This window comes from Lepisma saccharinum, chromosome 13, assembly GCF_977018435.1.
Source record: "Lepisma saccharinum chromosome 13, izLepSacc3.1, whole genome shotgun sequence".
Taxonomy (NCBI): domain Eukaryota; kingdom Metazoa; phylum Arthropoda; class Insecta; order Zygentoma; family Lepismatidae; genus Lepisma; species Lepisma saccharinum.
The window spans coordinates 81,738,966-81,756,207 of record NC_139241.1 but is presented as its reverse complement, the minus strand read 5'-3'; the positions used below and the strand labels follow the sequence as shown (position 1 = coordinate 81,756,207).

The following is a 17,242-nucleotide window of genomic DNA, read 5'->3' as shown; positions in this document are numbered from 1 at the left end:
ATTTTTTTCCTGTTTCCACCCTTTTTTTATCTTCCTTGACACGTTATACTTCCGACACGTCGCATGTCTATCATACCATGCTTGAAAGGAACGTTGTGTGTTACGTTATGCATAGAAACGCATCTGTTTGACGCATGGGTGTTATGTGGACTGGCAGTGTATCTCACTGCTTGGAGTTGTCATCAACAATTATAGGGTTAAATGGATAGATGAGCGGGTGGTTGTGGTGAGTTGAGAGTAATGTCTGGCTGCAAATTGTTACTAATTGTGAGCCTCGTGGTAATTGCCAAGTGCAATGAAGGAGATGACACGATATCGTTGTTTGGATCAGTTGTATCGTACGAGGGTGTCAAGGTATTTCACACTACAATTGCAAACGAAAAACAAATGAAGACTGTACTTGGATTGAAGGATGTAGGGGGTAAGTAAGGTAGTGTCTACCTTTCGTAAATAAGAATGTGGTTTCTTAATGCCGTAATTTTACAAAAAATAGAAAATTATTCTCGGGTCGGTGTAGGAACCAGTGTGCAATAACGGTCATTTTGACAAAATCCTGTTTCCCTACTGGCTGCTTTGGGGAGGGGGGATTTTAACGTTGTCACATCTTTGCCCAAGTTGTGGGCGCAATTGGTTGTTTGACCACGAGTTCCTTCTAAGGGAAGTGCGGCAACAGAGGGTCACTGTCATATAGGCGGTTACCGAGCAGGATATAAGAACGGCGGGACTTGAAAATTTCGATAAGTTTGCGAGAGCGTAGGCCTATATACTACCTTTCTTTCTGCAACCCCTAAAATGATTTTTTTTAAATTTCGATTTTAGAAAAATTCGCCTTCCTGATGGCGTAGTGGTAACTTAGATTCCTTGTTTGATTGATTTGGTTTATCTTACTTCGCATTTTCTGCCACTTTTGGCTAATCGCGACGATGAGAATGAATGATGATACAGTATGATAAAACTGAAGGGACTACTTACAAAGAACATCCCTGCCCAGGCCAGGATTCGAACCCGTTTTTTTTGTTTTGAAAAAATAGACCACAATCAAGTGAAAAGTGATCATCGTAGCACGCTACGAAGCCAGAGGTCGAAGGTTTAAATCCCGGTCATGGCATGGCATGGCATTTCATCAGATCATCACTCTTCATCGTCGCGATTAACCCAAAAAGTGGGAAGAAAAGCTATGTAAAGTAACCGAAAGAAAGAGTATGTATTTTGTAATAATTACAAATTTGTGTTAATTAGCTGTAAAAAATATATACTTAAAATTATCTTTTCTAGATATTGAAATATGGAACAGCGCAAGAGACGAGAAAACAACAGTCGATATTATGGTTAAGAACGATAGAGTTGTAGAAGTAGAGAATTCATTCCTACAGTCCAATATCAGTTACAAAACGATGATAGAAGATTTACAACAAGCTATAAACGAAGAGAATGCACCATCTTCATACAGTGAATTCTCTCCACAAAGTCAGCCAAGAGGTAATATTTTCTCTCATTCAGGAATCTATGGAGGAAAGTAATGTATGCAGTGTTTGCACTTGTATTTAGCACTATGTATTTGATCAATCAATCAAGCTTCTATTTTGGAACTAACAGCTTTTAAGCCGTCTTATGTACATAATTTATTTTTTAAACTAACAATTACTTTACATGTAATTATCATTATATCTTCCCCCCCCCATTATTTCACAGAAGTTGTATTCAGACTATTTAGAACAAACCTAAAATAATTTCCCTTTACAATTTCATGTTACATTTTCTTAAGAATGTTAAGAAATTATATCCCATTTGAACATCTTGATTGGCCACCAAACTCATGAAGTTTATTTATTAGAAATTGAACTTTTAAATCATATAAAGTTTTGTATAATGTGTATTTCTTTCCCTATCATATTTTAGACATTCCAGTATTATATGATGCACATCTGCAGTTTTCCAGCCACATCTATGTATTTGAGGATTCATTCATTCATACTTTATTGGTTTTAGCTGTTATAACAGCTCTACACCAAGTGTCCTAAAAATATGTCATGCATGATACTGTTACATCAAATTATAAAAATTGTCGCATGGCACATCTGATTTGAGGTGCCAAGATTGATGTAAAAAGGTGAGACATTTTTAAATGTTACTGTAGCCCTTCTCTTATTGGATCTCCAAGTTAGGTTGACAAAATTTTCAGAAATTAGAAGCTGGACATCCATAGACATACACAAGAAGGGTTGAAGGCGTCACTTGCCCCTCTTTGGACAAAGGAAAACTTGTATTTCCCCAATTTCTACTTATTTTCTCCTCATTTCTTCCTTTCATTTTTATTTCAGGTTTCAATTTTATTTTGTGGATTTACATTCCTATCTCTCTCTTACTCTCTTAATGGTTCTCTCTGCTTATTTACTTACTTTCCTGTTCCCAATTGTTTTTCTCTCTCAATTCTCTTACAGATTTTCCTTCTCCCCTTTCTCTATCTTAATACATTTATTTCTTATTTTATTTATGTTATTTTGTTATCTTGTATCTTCTTCCGTACCTCAGGGCTTTTATATGAACTAGATGTTATTATTCCTTCTTATCAGTGGAGGCGATTGGGGGCGGGGTCGTTGGAGAGCAGTTGACCCCCACGCCCACTTTTTGCTTCCGCACTAAGGCGTCTTAATGCTAAGCTTTGTCTACCAAGAGAAAGTAAACTACCTTTGTGCCAACCGCCCCAACTTTGGCGCCAAATCGCCGCTACTGCTTATTATTTTTATTGTTATAAAAATGTAGTAATTGAACTAATATCTCTTTGATGCAAACCCCCCAACTCATGATTTCTCTCATAAACATGCCTTCAAACTATCTTATTAAAAATAAAATCACTCAGGTTAAATTCAGATGCATTAATAGTTACATTTTTTTTTTCTTTTGTTACGAGTTGAAAATGAATGTCCGACATGTGGGATCACAATCACTCATAAACCTTACTATTTCAGGCCACAATATGACGTGGAATTCCTATCATCGCATGAAAGATATAAATGAATACTTGGACTACCTTGCAAGGACATACCCTGACTTTTGCAACGTAACACTTATAGGACGGTCTAGGCAGAAACGACCTTTAAAGGTGCTTAAAATTACCGGCGGTGAAACTGGCAATCCAGCCATTTGGATAGACGGTGGTATGTGTTTGAGTTATGACACTTTTTACTTTTGTTTTTGCAAGTTTAATTCATGGTTTCCAAGGCGAACTTTCAAAAAAATTCAAGGGGGTACAAGCAGATGTTTTCTCTATTTCAAGCTTACGTATGACCGCCTCTAACCAACCACACACATACACACAAATAAAGTATATTGACAATATAAAGAGCGTGTGTGATTCCAATTTATCCAAAAAATCTAATTCAATTCAATTAAACGGCATATACTATATATTTAAAATATTTAATTTAAAATGCGGGGTTTACATTTGCCATCAGACTCGAAATACAATACATCTACAAACACAAGTCACAAATATTTGGGGATATACTAATCTTCAAAATGTTAATTGTATAAGAATTTCAAACTCGAATTTAACTAATCAACTTCAAGATATCTTATCTTGCAATAATTTTCGGTCTGTCAGGTAGATTGTTCTGCAAAGAACACGAACAAAGTAAACGGATGAAGAGAATTCTGTTTGTTTTTCCACGGAGCTTTATTTTCCTTCCTCGATAAAACAAAATCTAAACCATGAAAAACTTGCCTCGGGATATTTATAAATTCAATGGGATTTGGATTTCGAAAAAAAGACTGCCCGGAACCAATAATTCACGCAGAATTCCCGGAATTCAAGAAATTCCCGGTGAGTTGCCACCCTGATTCATACTGTTCATCTTAATATATTAAAAATATCTTTTCCCACTAACGCATCAACGCACAACCAGAACTCCTGGACCCAGAAACATGAAAATATATACAAAATCCCTCAACAGATGGCAGTGGGTGCATTGTACATATCGATATTGTTATAGCATGTAGATATTTATGTAAACGGACTAATGAATACGGGCTGTTATTGTTATGAATGCTAATTCCTTATACGTGCTGACAGAACCGGCCCTAGGTGTGTGCCGAGCCTACGACATACGATATATGCCGGAACTCCTATAACCAAAACTTTTCAGACGCCTCGAAAAATGTGAGTTATTTTTATCTTTAGTCCGAAGTACAGAGTGTACTTATGTAAGTATTAAATGCCGTTTTATTTCCTAACAGCAATAAGCAGAACATGTTGAAGGTTAAAGCAAAAAATATGAAGGGCTAATAAAAGTTTCTAAATTTAGTGTTTCTTCTCATTTCCGATGTATACGTTCATTATACCTAATTACAAAACTGGGTATGTTCGATATTAAACTATTATTTTACCTATCAAATAGGCAATTTTTAGTCAAGTTCAGCAACATTCTTTATCATAATTCTATTTTATTGAATTTTGACGCTGTAGTGAAATTACATTGTCATATCTAAGGTGTTCGGGAAATAATAGTGAAAGATAATATACTCTTTTGAAATTGTTTCTTTACAATTCAATAACTAATATCATTAGGAACATAAAATCTTACCCAAATTCTGTATAACCAATGACAATAATGAATTAAATGAAACTAATACTTTGATGCGTATCCTTTGGCTTTCATTACTGCTTGACACCTGTTCTTCATAGAATTAACCAGTTTCCGACATGTTTCAGAGCTTATTTTATTCCAATCGGCTTGCACAACAGTTTTCAACTCTTGTTTGGACTTGACGCCTGCTTTATGGACTCGCCTCTTCAAAATTGCCCATAAATGCTCAATGGGATTTAAGCTTGGACTTTGAGCTGGTGTTTGTAGTAGTTTGGGAACATTCCATATTAGCCAATTCATGTTAACTCGCGCCTTATGCTTACTGTCATTGTCTTGTTGGAATCTGTAGATAGGCGGCATGTCCATTTTTTGGGCAATCTGCTTTACATTGTTCTTCAATATGTCCAAATAGACATATGCATCCATGATACCATCAATAAACTGGATGGTACCAACACCTTTTGACGACATACAGCCCCAAATCATTAATGACCCACCACCGTGTTTAACTGTTGGAACTGTGTTAATGTGATCATTGTCTTTATTTGATTTTCTCCAGACCCTATTTATACCAGCTGATCCGTATATATTAATGTTGGACTCGTCTGACCATATGACACTATCCCAAAATTCGTGGTCCTTGTGGATGTGCTCTTTCGCGAATGAAAATCTATTCATGAGATTCACCTTATTTACCTCTTTCGTGGTATTCTGCCATGATATCCATGCTTCCACAAGGCACGTCGGACAGTTTGATACGACAGCATCTTGCCAGCAACATTTTCTACTAACGGTCGTAACTGAGGAATACTTAGTCGGGGGTTTTCTCGCACTCTTTTTAAAATAAAGCGTTCATCACGTTTATTCAACCGTCTCTCTTTTGGTTTTCTCGGCACATTATGTGTTGAACCATTCTCTCTAAATTTGTTTACTATGTATTGAACTGTGGAGCGTGATTTATTGACTGTTTGTCCAATTTTTCTTAACGAATAACCTCTAAGGGCCAAATTTATAATAACATCCTTCAGATCGAAACTATGTTCCTTCACCTTGTCCATTTCGAACACGCTCATAGATAGACGATAGGCCTACAACAATACCTACGCCACCATTCCGCTTGACGGGGAGCGCGCCTGCATGTTCAAACTTGTTACGAAGTTGCAAACTGCACGAAATCGCCAGAATAGCGGTGGCGCTGTATGCGAGGAAGATTGAAACTCTTGCCTGTACGAATAACAATGTTGCATGAAACAGCGTGATTTTCTCTTTTCACACAACTTATATGCTCTGTTTATACGCTATGAACATACATTTTTATTGACATTTGTTGGTGAAACCTTCATTAACATTAATTTCCAGGTATATATGAAAATGATTATATTTACTAGTAGATATGACATTTTTTCCTCGGAAATTCTATGTGTACGAATAACAATGTTACACACTGTATGCTCTGTTTTTACACTTTGATTTGATTTGATTTGATTTAGTTTATTTTACTTCGCATTTTGTACCTCTTGGCTAATTTGCGAAGATGGGGATGAGTGATGAAATGATGAAATTGACACTCACAAACAACAAAGCCCGACCGGGATTCGAACCCGGGACCCTTGGCGTCGCAGCGCGATGTGCTAACCACTCGGCCACAGGGTCGGGCAGTTTTTACACTTTGAACATATATCTTTATTGACATTTGTTAGTGAAACCTTCATTAACATTAATTTCCAGGTACACATGAAAATTATTATATTTACTAGTAGATATGACATTTTTCCTCGGAAATTCTATGTGTACGAATAACAATGTTACATACAACGCAACGCCGATAATCATTCCGAAATCTGTGAATCGGTTTCGAGAAATGTATACTTCGATGTGACACTATTCCTTCCACAGAGCACATAACCACACTTTTCTGTTTCCTATATTTATGCTGCATTCTACATATGTGTTGTTATATGTGATTAATGAGTGTTAGTGCACAATGAAAATTTACTTTAACGCAATCTGGTGATTAGGCCAATTAAACTTACTGTAGTTTCTAACTTCGCTGCCATTAGTATTTTGCAGTATAAAGTACTACAGTGCTATAATCGTGTACTCGAACACATGTTGCAAGAAAATATGATAAGATCTACGACAGTACAACAAAATTAAACCGAACAGACATTATGTAATGTAGCACGATCAGAATCAACAGTTTCTTGCTGTAAACCAATTCAGAGGCACTATTATAAGAACATTTAACTTTTCTACATTACACCTTTACAAATTACCCACAACTATTCATTTCGATTAATAAAAAAAAAAGAAAAAAAACATTGCACAATTTTCTGTAGTAAGCAACAAAACAGAACATCAAATGGACATATATGCTCTTAAATTCTTACCTGAAGTGATAATCCGAGTGCAGAAGAAACTTACAAGAAATAGCTATGGGCATTTCTCGATGAATACACACGCACACAAGCTCTTCCACGTTCCAGACATAATGTATACATGCGTAGAGAATATTATTACAGTATAATTTGCTTGTTAAGTCTTATCGTCCGATTTCCTTACTTCCTGCACTTGCACTACTAGCCGAAAAAATAATTTCCAATCGTATCCTTGCGCATGCTACTCCGTTCCTCTCTCCCACTCAACACGGTTTTCTTCCTCATGCTTCATGTGACACAAACCTTGCTTGTTTGCTCACCAACGCGGTTAACTGCCTGAGTGCCAAGCAAGACATGGATGTCGTTTACTTAGATTTTTCTAAAGCCTTTGACTCTGTCCCTCATACACAACTCATCCATAAACTTTCAAACAGATTCAACATTCATGGTCCTCTTCTTAAATTACTCTCATCTTACTTGCACAATAGAAAGCAAAAGGTTATCATATCTGGTTGCTCTTCGTCATGGCTCCCTGTAGTTTCCGGTGTGCCTCAAGGAAGTTCTCTAGGGCCCCTGTGTTTCACTCTTTTCATGGACGATATTCATGAATATATTTCTCCAGAATGCTCGATTTTATTGTATGCTGATGACTGTAAGTTATTTAGAAACATCGCTTCAGTTGAAGACACTTGTTCCATGCAAGACAATCTCACACACATTGAACGCTGGTGCCAAGACAGGAATCTAAAAATAAATCCCGAGAAATCTGTTTTTATGAGGTTTACCCTCAAATCCAGCACCATCCTATAGATTATGCAACAAAATCATCCCGTTCGTACAAAAGCACAAAGATCTTGGAGTCATTTTCGACAGCAAACTCACTTTCAGCCACCACATAGATTACATAACTTCGAGAGCCATGAAAACCCTTGGGCTAATTTACAGATTTACAGATATGACACATGTTTCTGCCCTCAAAACCTACTTTACATCGTGCGTAGTACCTATTCTTGAATATGGTTCCTGTATTTGGTCTATGGCCTGTGATAGCAATATAAAGAGAACAAACAAAGTGGTAAATTTCTTTATCAGAATAGTCAAACATAGATGCCCAGCCCTTGCAAACTTTTCCAAACATGAAATTCTACCCACTCTTCAAATTCACGATCCGTCCCTTCGCCGTCAAGTTTCAGATCTAACATTTCTTTTCAAAATCATGAATGGACAACTTTTCACTAACGAACTCTTGCCACATCTTCACATCCGGATCCCACGTACCAACAGCAAATGCAACAAGTTCTTTTACACAAAAGCCTCAAGGCTATCCCTAGAACAAAGGTCATTTCTCTATAGGCTACAAACAAGGTACAACACACTAGTTGATCCTCCAGGCTTCCCTCTATCTAAGCAGGCTTTCAGAAATGCGTGCATCAAGCAGCTGAAGAGTAATTAATACTTGTTATACCCTTGTTATTTTTTTATTATTATTGTTTAATTTTTATTATTTTTATTGTATTATTCTTGTTACATATGTGTGCGTGCTTCTCATTTGTTAATTTCTATTTTTCTCGCTGTTGATATCCTGATATAAAATGGATCCTCTCTGTATTCAGGATTTCTCAAATAAATAAATAAATAAATAAAAAATAAATTGACGTGTAAATACCGACACACTTTTCTAGCCGCCGCCACCACGAGTATATGCGCCAACTGCCAAAAATTAACGCTGCGGGGCGCTGGTGTCGCACCCTAGAGACAAGCATTTAGTACTACCAGCCCGTCGAGACAGATTAATAACGTTACTCATGCATAAGTGGGAATTCATAGGAAACGAACGTGATATAGTAGAAAAACGTATTATCATTCTCGATTTTAGGCTATTTCTTTCAACGGATTTCAACGCCAGTCTTGTCAGTAGAATGTAAATTGTTCACAGCGACCCGGTTGCAAACATCGTAACGGGCTGTTGAAAGACATGGATAGGAGCAGAATTACTATAAATACTGTGTGCTTTTACGTGTACGGAATGATTCTCTAGAGCTATGCATATATTTTAAGTCAAGAGAACGAATTGTATGGTTTATGATTAACCACGTAAGTGTTGACATATCGTTCCGTCGAGTTCATAACGATATTTGTCACTCTGCAATGCAGTCAAAAAAAAGTACATAGATATGAAAGCATGTAAAGATGAAAATAAGTTACGATGATTTTCATCTATACACAAGTAACTTACAATATAACCTTGACTTTATAACTGTATTACAAGAACATTTTTTTCTTCTGTAAACCTCATCCTGGTTGCTAACAATTATGAACGTAAACAATAAGCAAATTAACACATGCAAACGAATAGTCTGTCGCATGCGAGTAGAGCAGGGTTCCACCCCAACCCCCAGCGTCAATGCCACGTTCCTCCCAGATCATGGCATAATCCCCATAATGGCAGCCGGATCATGATGTTGATCACATCACCTCCAAAATGACCGAGATCGAAGAATGTGTGGGGCCCAACCCCCACCCCTCCACCCCACATCCCTTTATATATGCCATATGGCATTGTGCAAGGTGTGCAGGGAACTTTACCTTACTTTTTTTACTGATATTGTACTAAACTAATGCTTCATAATTATTTCACTACTCATTCACGTTCTCTTGAGAACGTGGCTTGAATTTGACGATTTGGTTTTGGATTATTGATTTCGGCGTATTATGTCATCTGATGAGCAAACATATAAGTAGAATACAACGTGGACAAATCCGCAGGCGGATTACTAGTCAGTATTATAACCCAGTAAGTTGGGTTGCTGCCAGATTACATTGGATTGATTGATTGATTTGGTGTTTTCAGTCCACTTTACGCACAGTAAGGCTAATCGGGATTGGACCTACAGTTTTAAGTGTGATCCGAAACACTATGTGCCCACAAATCATATTTTTTCGGGGCTATGAAGATAATGCTAAACCTCATAAAAGTCAATTTCACTTCAGTTAGAACCAGAAAACATTGTTTAATTTTGCATCTCTTTGCATTTTCCGCCCTTTTTTGGTCATTTTTCAGTATTTCCTTGCCGTTTTTATTGCATTTTTTATCATTTTGAAGTTTCTTTCTTCTCCTTCCCAGTTGTTTCATGAATTTAAAATGTATTTGATAGCATGGAATGAAGCAAAAATAAGGAACAAATATGAAAAAAGCATTACATTAGCACATAATTGCTTTTTTCCCATAGCTTCGATAGTTTAAACCATCAAACAACAGATTTTATCAAATTTTTCAGCTAGTCTCTTCTAATGTATGAAAAGTGCTACGACGGCAGGGGTTCCGGGTTCCAATCCCGGCCTTGGCATGGATGTTTGTGAGTGTGCATTCATCAATTTTATCATATCATCACTCATCCCCCATTTTCGCAATTACCCAGAAGTGGCACAAAAGCGAATTTAAATAAGCAAATCAATCGTAATTTATGAAAAATCAAGCTTTTAATTCCTGAAATTAATTTTTAGGTCATTTTTTTAAAACAATTTTAAGGTCATTCTGCAGGTGATTTATTAAAGGTTTTTTCGATCATAAACCTCCGAGTCCTAGTCATTAATATCCTCTTTCAAGGTGCGCATGCGCGAGAGTGGATCTCGCCAGCAGTGGTGACGTACATCGCAAAGGAGCTGACTGAAAACCGAGCCAAGCACAAGAGATACGTGGACGGAATAGACTGGTATATCCTTCCGGTTATGAACCCCGACGGGTACGAGTTCTCTCGCCTCAAAGACCGGATGTGGAGGAAGAACAGAGCCAAGACGTCCAACTCCCGCTGCTTCGGGGTCGACCTCAACCGGAACTTCGGCTTCCAGTGGGGGAAGGCCGGTTCCAGCGGAGACCCTTGTTCGGAAATCTACAGAGGACGCCAGGCCTTCTCAGAGCCAGAGAGCTCAGCTATCAAGAACTTCATCACCACTCATTCGGATGCTATGAAGGTGAGTAAAATTTGAGTTTCCAACAGGGTTGCTAAAGGTCCAGGTATTGTAAATAAATTCAATTCCGGTCCAGGACAGAAAATCAGCAAACGCAAATGAACCTTTTTATCTTCAAAGTATTTAGATTTGGTCCAGCAACCTATCTTTTTCGGTTGAATTTAAATACGGTCCAGGATCAATTTTCCCGGATCAATTTAAATACGGTCCAGGAACCTTCATTCCGGATCAATTCAAATACGGTCCAGGGACCTTTCTTCCCGGATCAATTCAAACACGGTCCAGGACCCTTTTTTCGGTCAATTTAAATACGGTCTGTAACAGATTGTTTGCAGAACGTTCCGGGAAGAAAGAAGCAAAAGGAATCGAAACACCCCTTTTTTTTTGAAATAATAGACTGAGTCCGGTACACAAAGGGAAGGAAGCGCTCGAGGAGTTGGCGCGGAGATTTTGACTGGAAGGTGGTCGCGCAATTCAGTGCTCTTTCTGTTGAGTTTTGCATACCTCCGGTGACATTTTCTTGGCGAAGTGGTAAAGTAGTCTCTTCAGTCGGAAGACCACGCTAGTCCGCCGTTGTTTGCAGAGGCACAAGAAACGTTAAATCGGCATTAAGGCTCTCCGGAAAAGAGAGTGAAGTGAACTCACTCTGCAGCAGTTTAGCAGCTTTTCAGTCAGTGACGCCGAGGTTGCAGAGAAGGATTTTCTCCAGCGACGAGACACCAAGGATCGTCGGAGAAAGAAGACGGAACAACGAGGATTTTAGTGAAGTGATCCCCAGTGTCGAGAGCTCTCGTGTTTTAACCCCCACAAGCTTGATCTTCTGATGAAAAAATCCCACTAAATTTTGAAAAGCGCTAATTCTTTCTAAAGGCCGGCCATGTAATCGTGAGTAAAAAGGTTAAATTTGTTCTTTTTTATAAATATATGTGAGAGTGATATTTTCTTATATTTCTTATACCAAGATAATCTAAAGTACTGGTGTCAACTCTTGTATTGGGTTTACTCATGTAAACCAAGAACCACCAGCGAATCAGTGTGAACCTTTAATTAATTTTTTTGTGAAGTTTTTTTCTGTAATAAAAGAACGTAAAGGTAATTGGTTATTCTTTCCTTCAAACATTGAAATCTATAATAATAGTTGAAATCAGTTTATCTCAACCGAACTGTAGTTAAAAAGCAAAGCTAAGTCTAATACTAATAGTAATAACGATAAAATCAAGTTTTATCGTTATATGGTGCCGAAACCCGGGAGTTGCCTTAGATTGTCTTGGTTAAAGAAAAAAAAAATTAAGTCCAGGAACCTTTTTTCCGGATCAATTTAAATGCGGTCCAAGTTCCATATTGAAATAAATACCCAACTTGGACCGAATTTAAATTGTGCGAGAAAAAATGTTCCGGTCCTGTTACGAAACCCAATAGAACCCATTAGAATTTATTGGTTCCTGGACCTTTACGTACAAATTGGCTAGCCGGAACTGGGCATACAATTTAAAGTTGGATCCGAACCACTATGTGCCTCCACCGGTTATCGAACCCGGAACCCATTGGTTACAAGGCGCCGACGAGAGCTAAATTTGAGTTCTTGTCTTGAGTTTTCGTTTTAACCCTTCTATGCATAAAGTGAACTTAAAACAAAAATTCAGTATTCCTATTTTCTCCATTATAAATAGGGTAGCCCGGGGCTATTTCGAAGGGGCTATTCCGATCGACGAAAGAATATTCGATCCTAGCGCATTGTTAATGCTCGGGTTGGCAAACTGCATGGCATCAGTGGAGAAGGAAAACCTATATGGTTGAGACGCGCACCACACTGCTGCTGTTTGTAAATTGTTGTGCCCGTAAAAAATTGGTTTTGGGAGGAAGATGTGTACTCTGCATGTACATTTTCGCATAGTTAAAGAGATAAGCTTTAGAACGTAAGCTGTACCAGCCACATTATTATGAGTAAGTGAGTAAGTATATATGTAACAATAGGGTAGGTATATTAGTTGTTAGTCATACACGTTCGTGGCGCCAAAGTTGTATAGCGCAGTGTAGCCAACCAATGAAAGAAATATCGGCTTTTGGGGCTTTTACGTTAATTTTTCCGCGGCTATATCGATCGGCAGATTTTGTGCCAATCCACTCCAAAAATTAATTACGATAACTTTTGTTAGTTTACGTGCTGCGGCTGATGTGTTCAACGTGCCATATACGTTATTACAGAATAGGATTTCCAGTGCTGAAATAATCCCATCTCCCACCAAACAGCCAGAAAAGACAAAACGATGTAGAAGAAAAGTGGAAGCATGTCATTTAACATCTGACGAGCATACGCCTGTAGGGAAGAAAATGATAGAAACTACAGCAAACCAAGAACGTCAGTAACGATGAAGACAACATCCCTTGCGATCCGTTGTAGTAAGTACTCCAACGAAAGTGCTGTTACAAGTGACTGGATACGATGTCAACGATGCAACACTTGGTTTCATGAAATATGTGTCGGGGGTTTTGGGAAGAAACAATTCATTTGTGGAAAATGTTATCTAGAAATAAGATTTTGCAAGTGATCAGAATTACCCCGTAGTTTTGGAAAATCTTGCAATGTGTAGTGTTTCAGTCTTTCCATTTTTACAACTATCAGAAATAAACATATAATTTTTAATTGTGTACTTTTGTAGCCAAAAGAATTGTGTTACAGAATAAATTAACAGTTTTGGGAGGAAAAGTTGTTTTCAATTTTTTATATACTGTTCAATGTGAAATGATCGATATAGCCCCGGGCTACCCTAATAGTGAAGTGGTATTTTTCTATTTCAGGCCTACGTTTCATTCCACAGTTACGGCCAATACATTCTGCAACCTTGGGCGTACACCAGAAGGCGACCTCAAGACTATGATGATCTGTATTCGGTGGGGGGAAAAGTAGCCGAGGCAATCAAGAACTTCAGCAGACGCGAATACACTGTGGGCTCAACAGGATCGGTCCTGTATCTCGCTGCTGGTAGGTATACAGGTTCAGTGCTTATCGTGGGAAATTTCCCCTTAAAGGTTGCTGGGAATGCTTTTACACTGGACATCATGCAGTGAACTTTTGCTTTGGTTTGGTGTAGTAATTCTTTTGATTACATATGTATATTGTCTTTAACGATTTGGAAATTGTATCACAATTTGTCATAGTAACTTCCTTATTGTGTTGAGTTAGCTTTCTTTCTACTTGCGATTTCCAACAAGAAACGTTTTCTTGTTCTAGTGTGAGAGGCTTGCAAAAAACAAGCAAGGTATAAGAAAATACTGTATTCGGAATGTGATATGTTTAGTAAAGTAAGCAGAGTCAGGAATCATACGTCATAATGAAAAGATAGAGAATTGATTGCAGACTTTTGAAATATGTGAGAGAATAAATAGATATAGAACATTATCAATATGTAATGGTTTCTATCAATTTCTTATAGTATAATCAAATGTATAAGAATCTGTCAATATTTGAAGACCCAGAGGTCCCCGGTTCGAATCGTGGTCTGGGCATCCTTGTTCTTTGTGAGTGTCCCTTCATTAGTTTCATCATATCACCAATCAGCTAAAAGTAGCAGAAAAACGAAGTAAAATAAACCAAATCAACCCATCAATATTTACAAGATCCGGCCCCCGTGGTCCCGGGTTCGAATCCCGTCTTGCGTATGGATGTTTGTGAGTGTCTATACATTAATTTCATCATATGATCACTCATCCCTATCTTCGTAAATTAGCCAAAAGTGGCAAAAAAAAAGCGAAGTAAAATAAAGCAAATCAATAAAATCAATTAACCAATCAATATTTACAAGATCAATTGGACCAAAATCGACAATTGAAGAGGAGGAAGAAAGGAACATGGACATTCATATCTCTCTCTCTCTCTCTCTCTCTCTCTCTCTCTCTCTCTCTCTCTCTCTTCTCTCGTTGACGACAAGGGAAGATTTGCTCTTCGCTTTTCGTTTATTCTTGATCCATCTTTAAATAAAGTACAAAGATGTGTATTTTGCTTGAATGATTGATTAATTGAATTAGTTTAATTTACATCGCTTTTCTGCCACTTTCGGTTAACCGTGACGATGAGGACGACTGATAATATGATGAAGGGACACTCACAAAGAACACCCTTGTAAAGGCCAGGACTCGAACCCAGGACCTCTATCGTTGTAGTGTGCTGTGCTAACCATTTGACCACGGAGGTCGGCGGGTATATTTTGCGAAGGGAACGTTTTGATAGCTAAGACCATAAATTTTTAATTCAATTTACTTTCTCTACATGGATATCTGTATCCATTTGTTAATGATTTTTCCATTATTTCTCCTTAGGTGGCTCCGATGACTGGGCCAAAGGCGCGGCCAAAATTAAGTATTCCTACACGATTGAATTAAGGGACAAGGGAAATCATGGCTTCATTTTACCCAGCTCCTACATCATTCCCACCGGAAAGGAGGGTTTAGTAGCAATGAAGGCAATAGCAGAGGCGGTTATGAATCTAAAGTAATACGATACGTCAGTGGCGTGTTTAAGGGAAGGTTGGTGAGGTCATAATTCCCCTCTTTGGCCCAGTATTCCTAACAAAACAACATCAAAGGCAGGAAAAGATGACAACTGAGGACTGACTACTATAAAAAATATAAGTAGCGTCCCCCATGGCCGTAGGCAGGAAAAAATTTCGGGGGGGGTTCATTCATAATTGTTCCCAGGGCGTCGCCAGAAATTTGAATAATAGAAATAATAATAATAATAATAATAAATGTACAATAATAATTAAAATTTCATAATAATAATAAAACAATTTTATTCCATGATAATAATACTACTAATAATTATTATATTATTGTTATATCCTTGAGGGGACTTACTCAATCCAGCAGATGAGTGAATATCCAGCATAAGTTTATTTTTGTTTTTTTTTTACATTTCATACAGTGTGTACTGAAATGCAGAATTATTTTACTTCGTAATTAAACTTTAGATACCTTCAAGAAAAAAACTTTAAAAAGTTAGATGGAAATTTTAGTCATAAAATTTTTGTTGTTTGACTTTAAAATTAAATTTTTGGAATTTTGAAAAGTATGGAACCAGTTATTCTCTTTAAAAGCTTAGCCTGGTGCATGAATTGTAACCTCAATCGCGAACGTAATGCTCTAAAAATCTGGAGGTACTAGGTTTGAACTCCTATCAAGGGGGATTTATTTTCGACTTTATCGGACGGGGAATTTATAAGTTGGAAAGGGAATTTTGGGACAATCATAAGGGAATCTTCAGTCTATATTCCTTGTGACGCAGGAACAACACTGGAAAGATGACAGCAGAAGTGAAAAAGGAGGGGTCGCGGGTTGGCTACGATTCTGAGAATAAATTCTGTTTCACTCAACTTTCAGAATTCCAAATGTATGAACATTCTAGCTCGATCGTTTCAACATTGTCTCCTTGTATTTTTGTGATGCTTCGAAAATAAATTTGAAAATTTGTTACAGATTTTGGTTTCTGAACATCCATTAATCCAACATGTCAGAAGTTTCGGGGGGGGTTTGAACCCTAGAAACCCCCCCTTTAAATACGGCCATGGCGTCCCCCTTTCGAAAATCATGGGCACGCCACTGGTAACTACATATTTCCTTAGTATTGTATTTATCGGTTATATTTCTTAAGTGGTATCTGCTAGTCATAGAATAAATATAATGACATCATTTATATGGTTGTCAGACTCCATCTTTTTCTCGGACATGCCCTACATTTTAGTCAGACATCCGGGAAGAATTTGAAAGTAATGTAAATATATAATTTGCATTAAGAAAATACGTATTCCAATAGGAGAATCAAAACATCACAGGAGAGAGAAATCCCATATTCGCAGAACTGTGTTTGCAAACACATGTAGCAGATGTTGATTATATACATTTAGGAATGTTGTATTCAAGAATTCACTTAAAACATTCAATATTTTTTAATGTAAAATTTGTCAGTTTCACAAGTACCGTACTACTATTTAGTTTGAAAAATGAGTCCTACATTTTTGTACAGTGTGCTCATGATGGTCTGGTACTTATAACGAATTACTACATATCATTTACTCGGTGTTCCGTAATAGAGTAAAGGAAATTCGAAAGTACGTACAGATGATTACATACAATTTATGGATATTGGAAGTAGAATTGTATACAAAATGTATTTTTAGATGTTTATGATCGACTTAACCTTTATAATCCTGTTACTCGTAGCAAAATACTACATTTAAATATGTACAGTATATATTCTTCTGATTGCAATAAAAATTCTTCCAAGTGCTAAAGAGCAACTGAAACTTTGACTGA

General features: G+C 37.4%; 1 protein-coding gene across 1 annotated transcript; it reads left to right on the top strand.

Moving 5' to 3' along the window:
- The first annotated feature begins 1,279 nt into the window (after positions 1–1,279).
- On the top strand, positions 1,280–16,406 carry LOC145997462 (carboxypeptidase B-like). Its single transcript, XM_083134539.1, has 5 exons — positions 1,280–1,479; positions 2,970–3,158; positions 10,572–10,936; positions 13,733–13,916; positions 15,251–16,406. The coding sequence occupies exons 1-5, from the start codon at positions 1,326–1,328 to the stop codon at positions 15,424–15,426; spliced, it is 1,068 nt and encodes a 355-aa protein (XP_082990665.1). The 5' UTR covers positions 1,280–1,325; the 3' UTR covers positions 15,427–16,406.
- Positions 16,407–17,242: the final 836 nt, after the last annotated feature.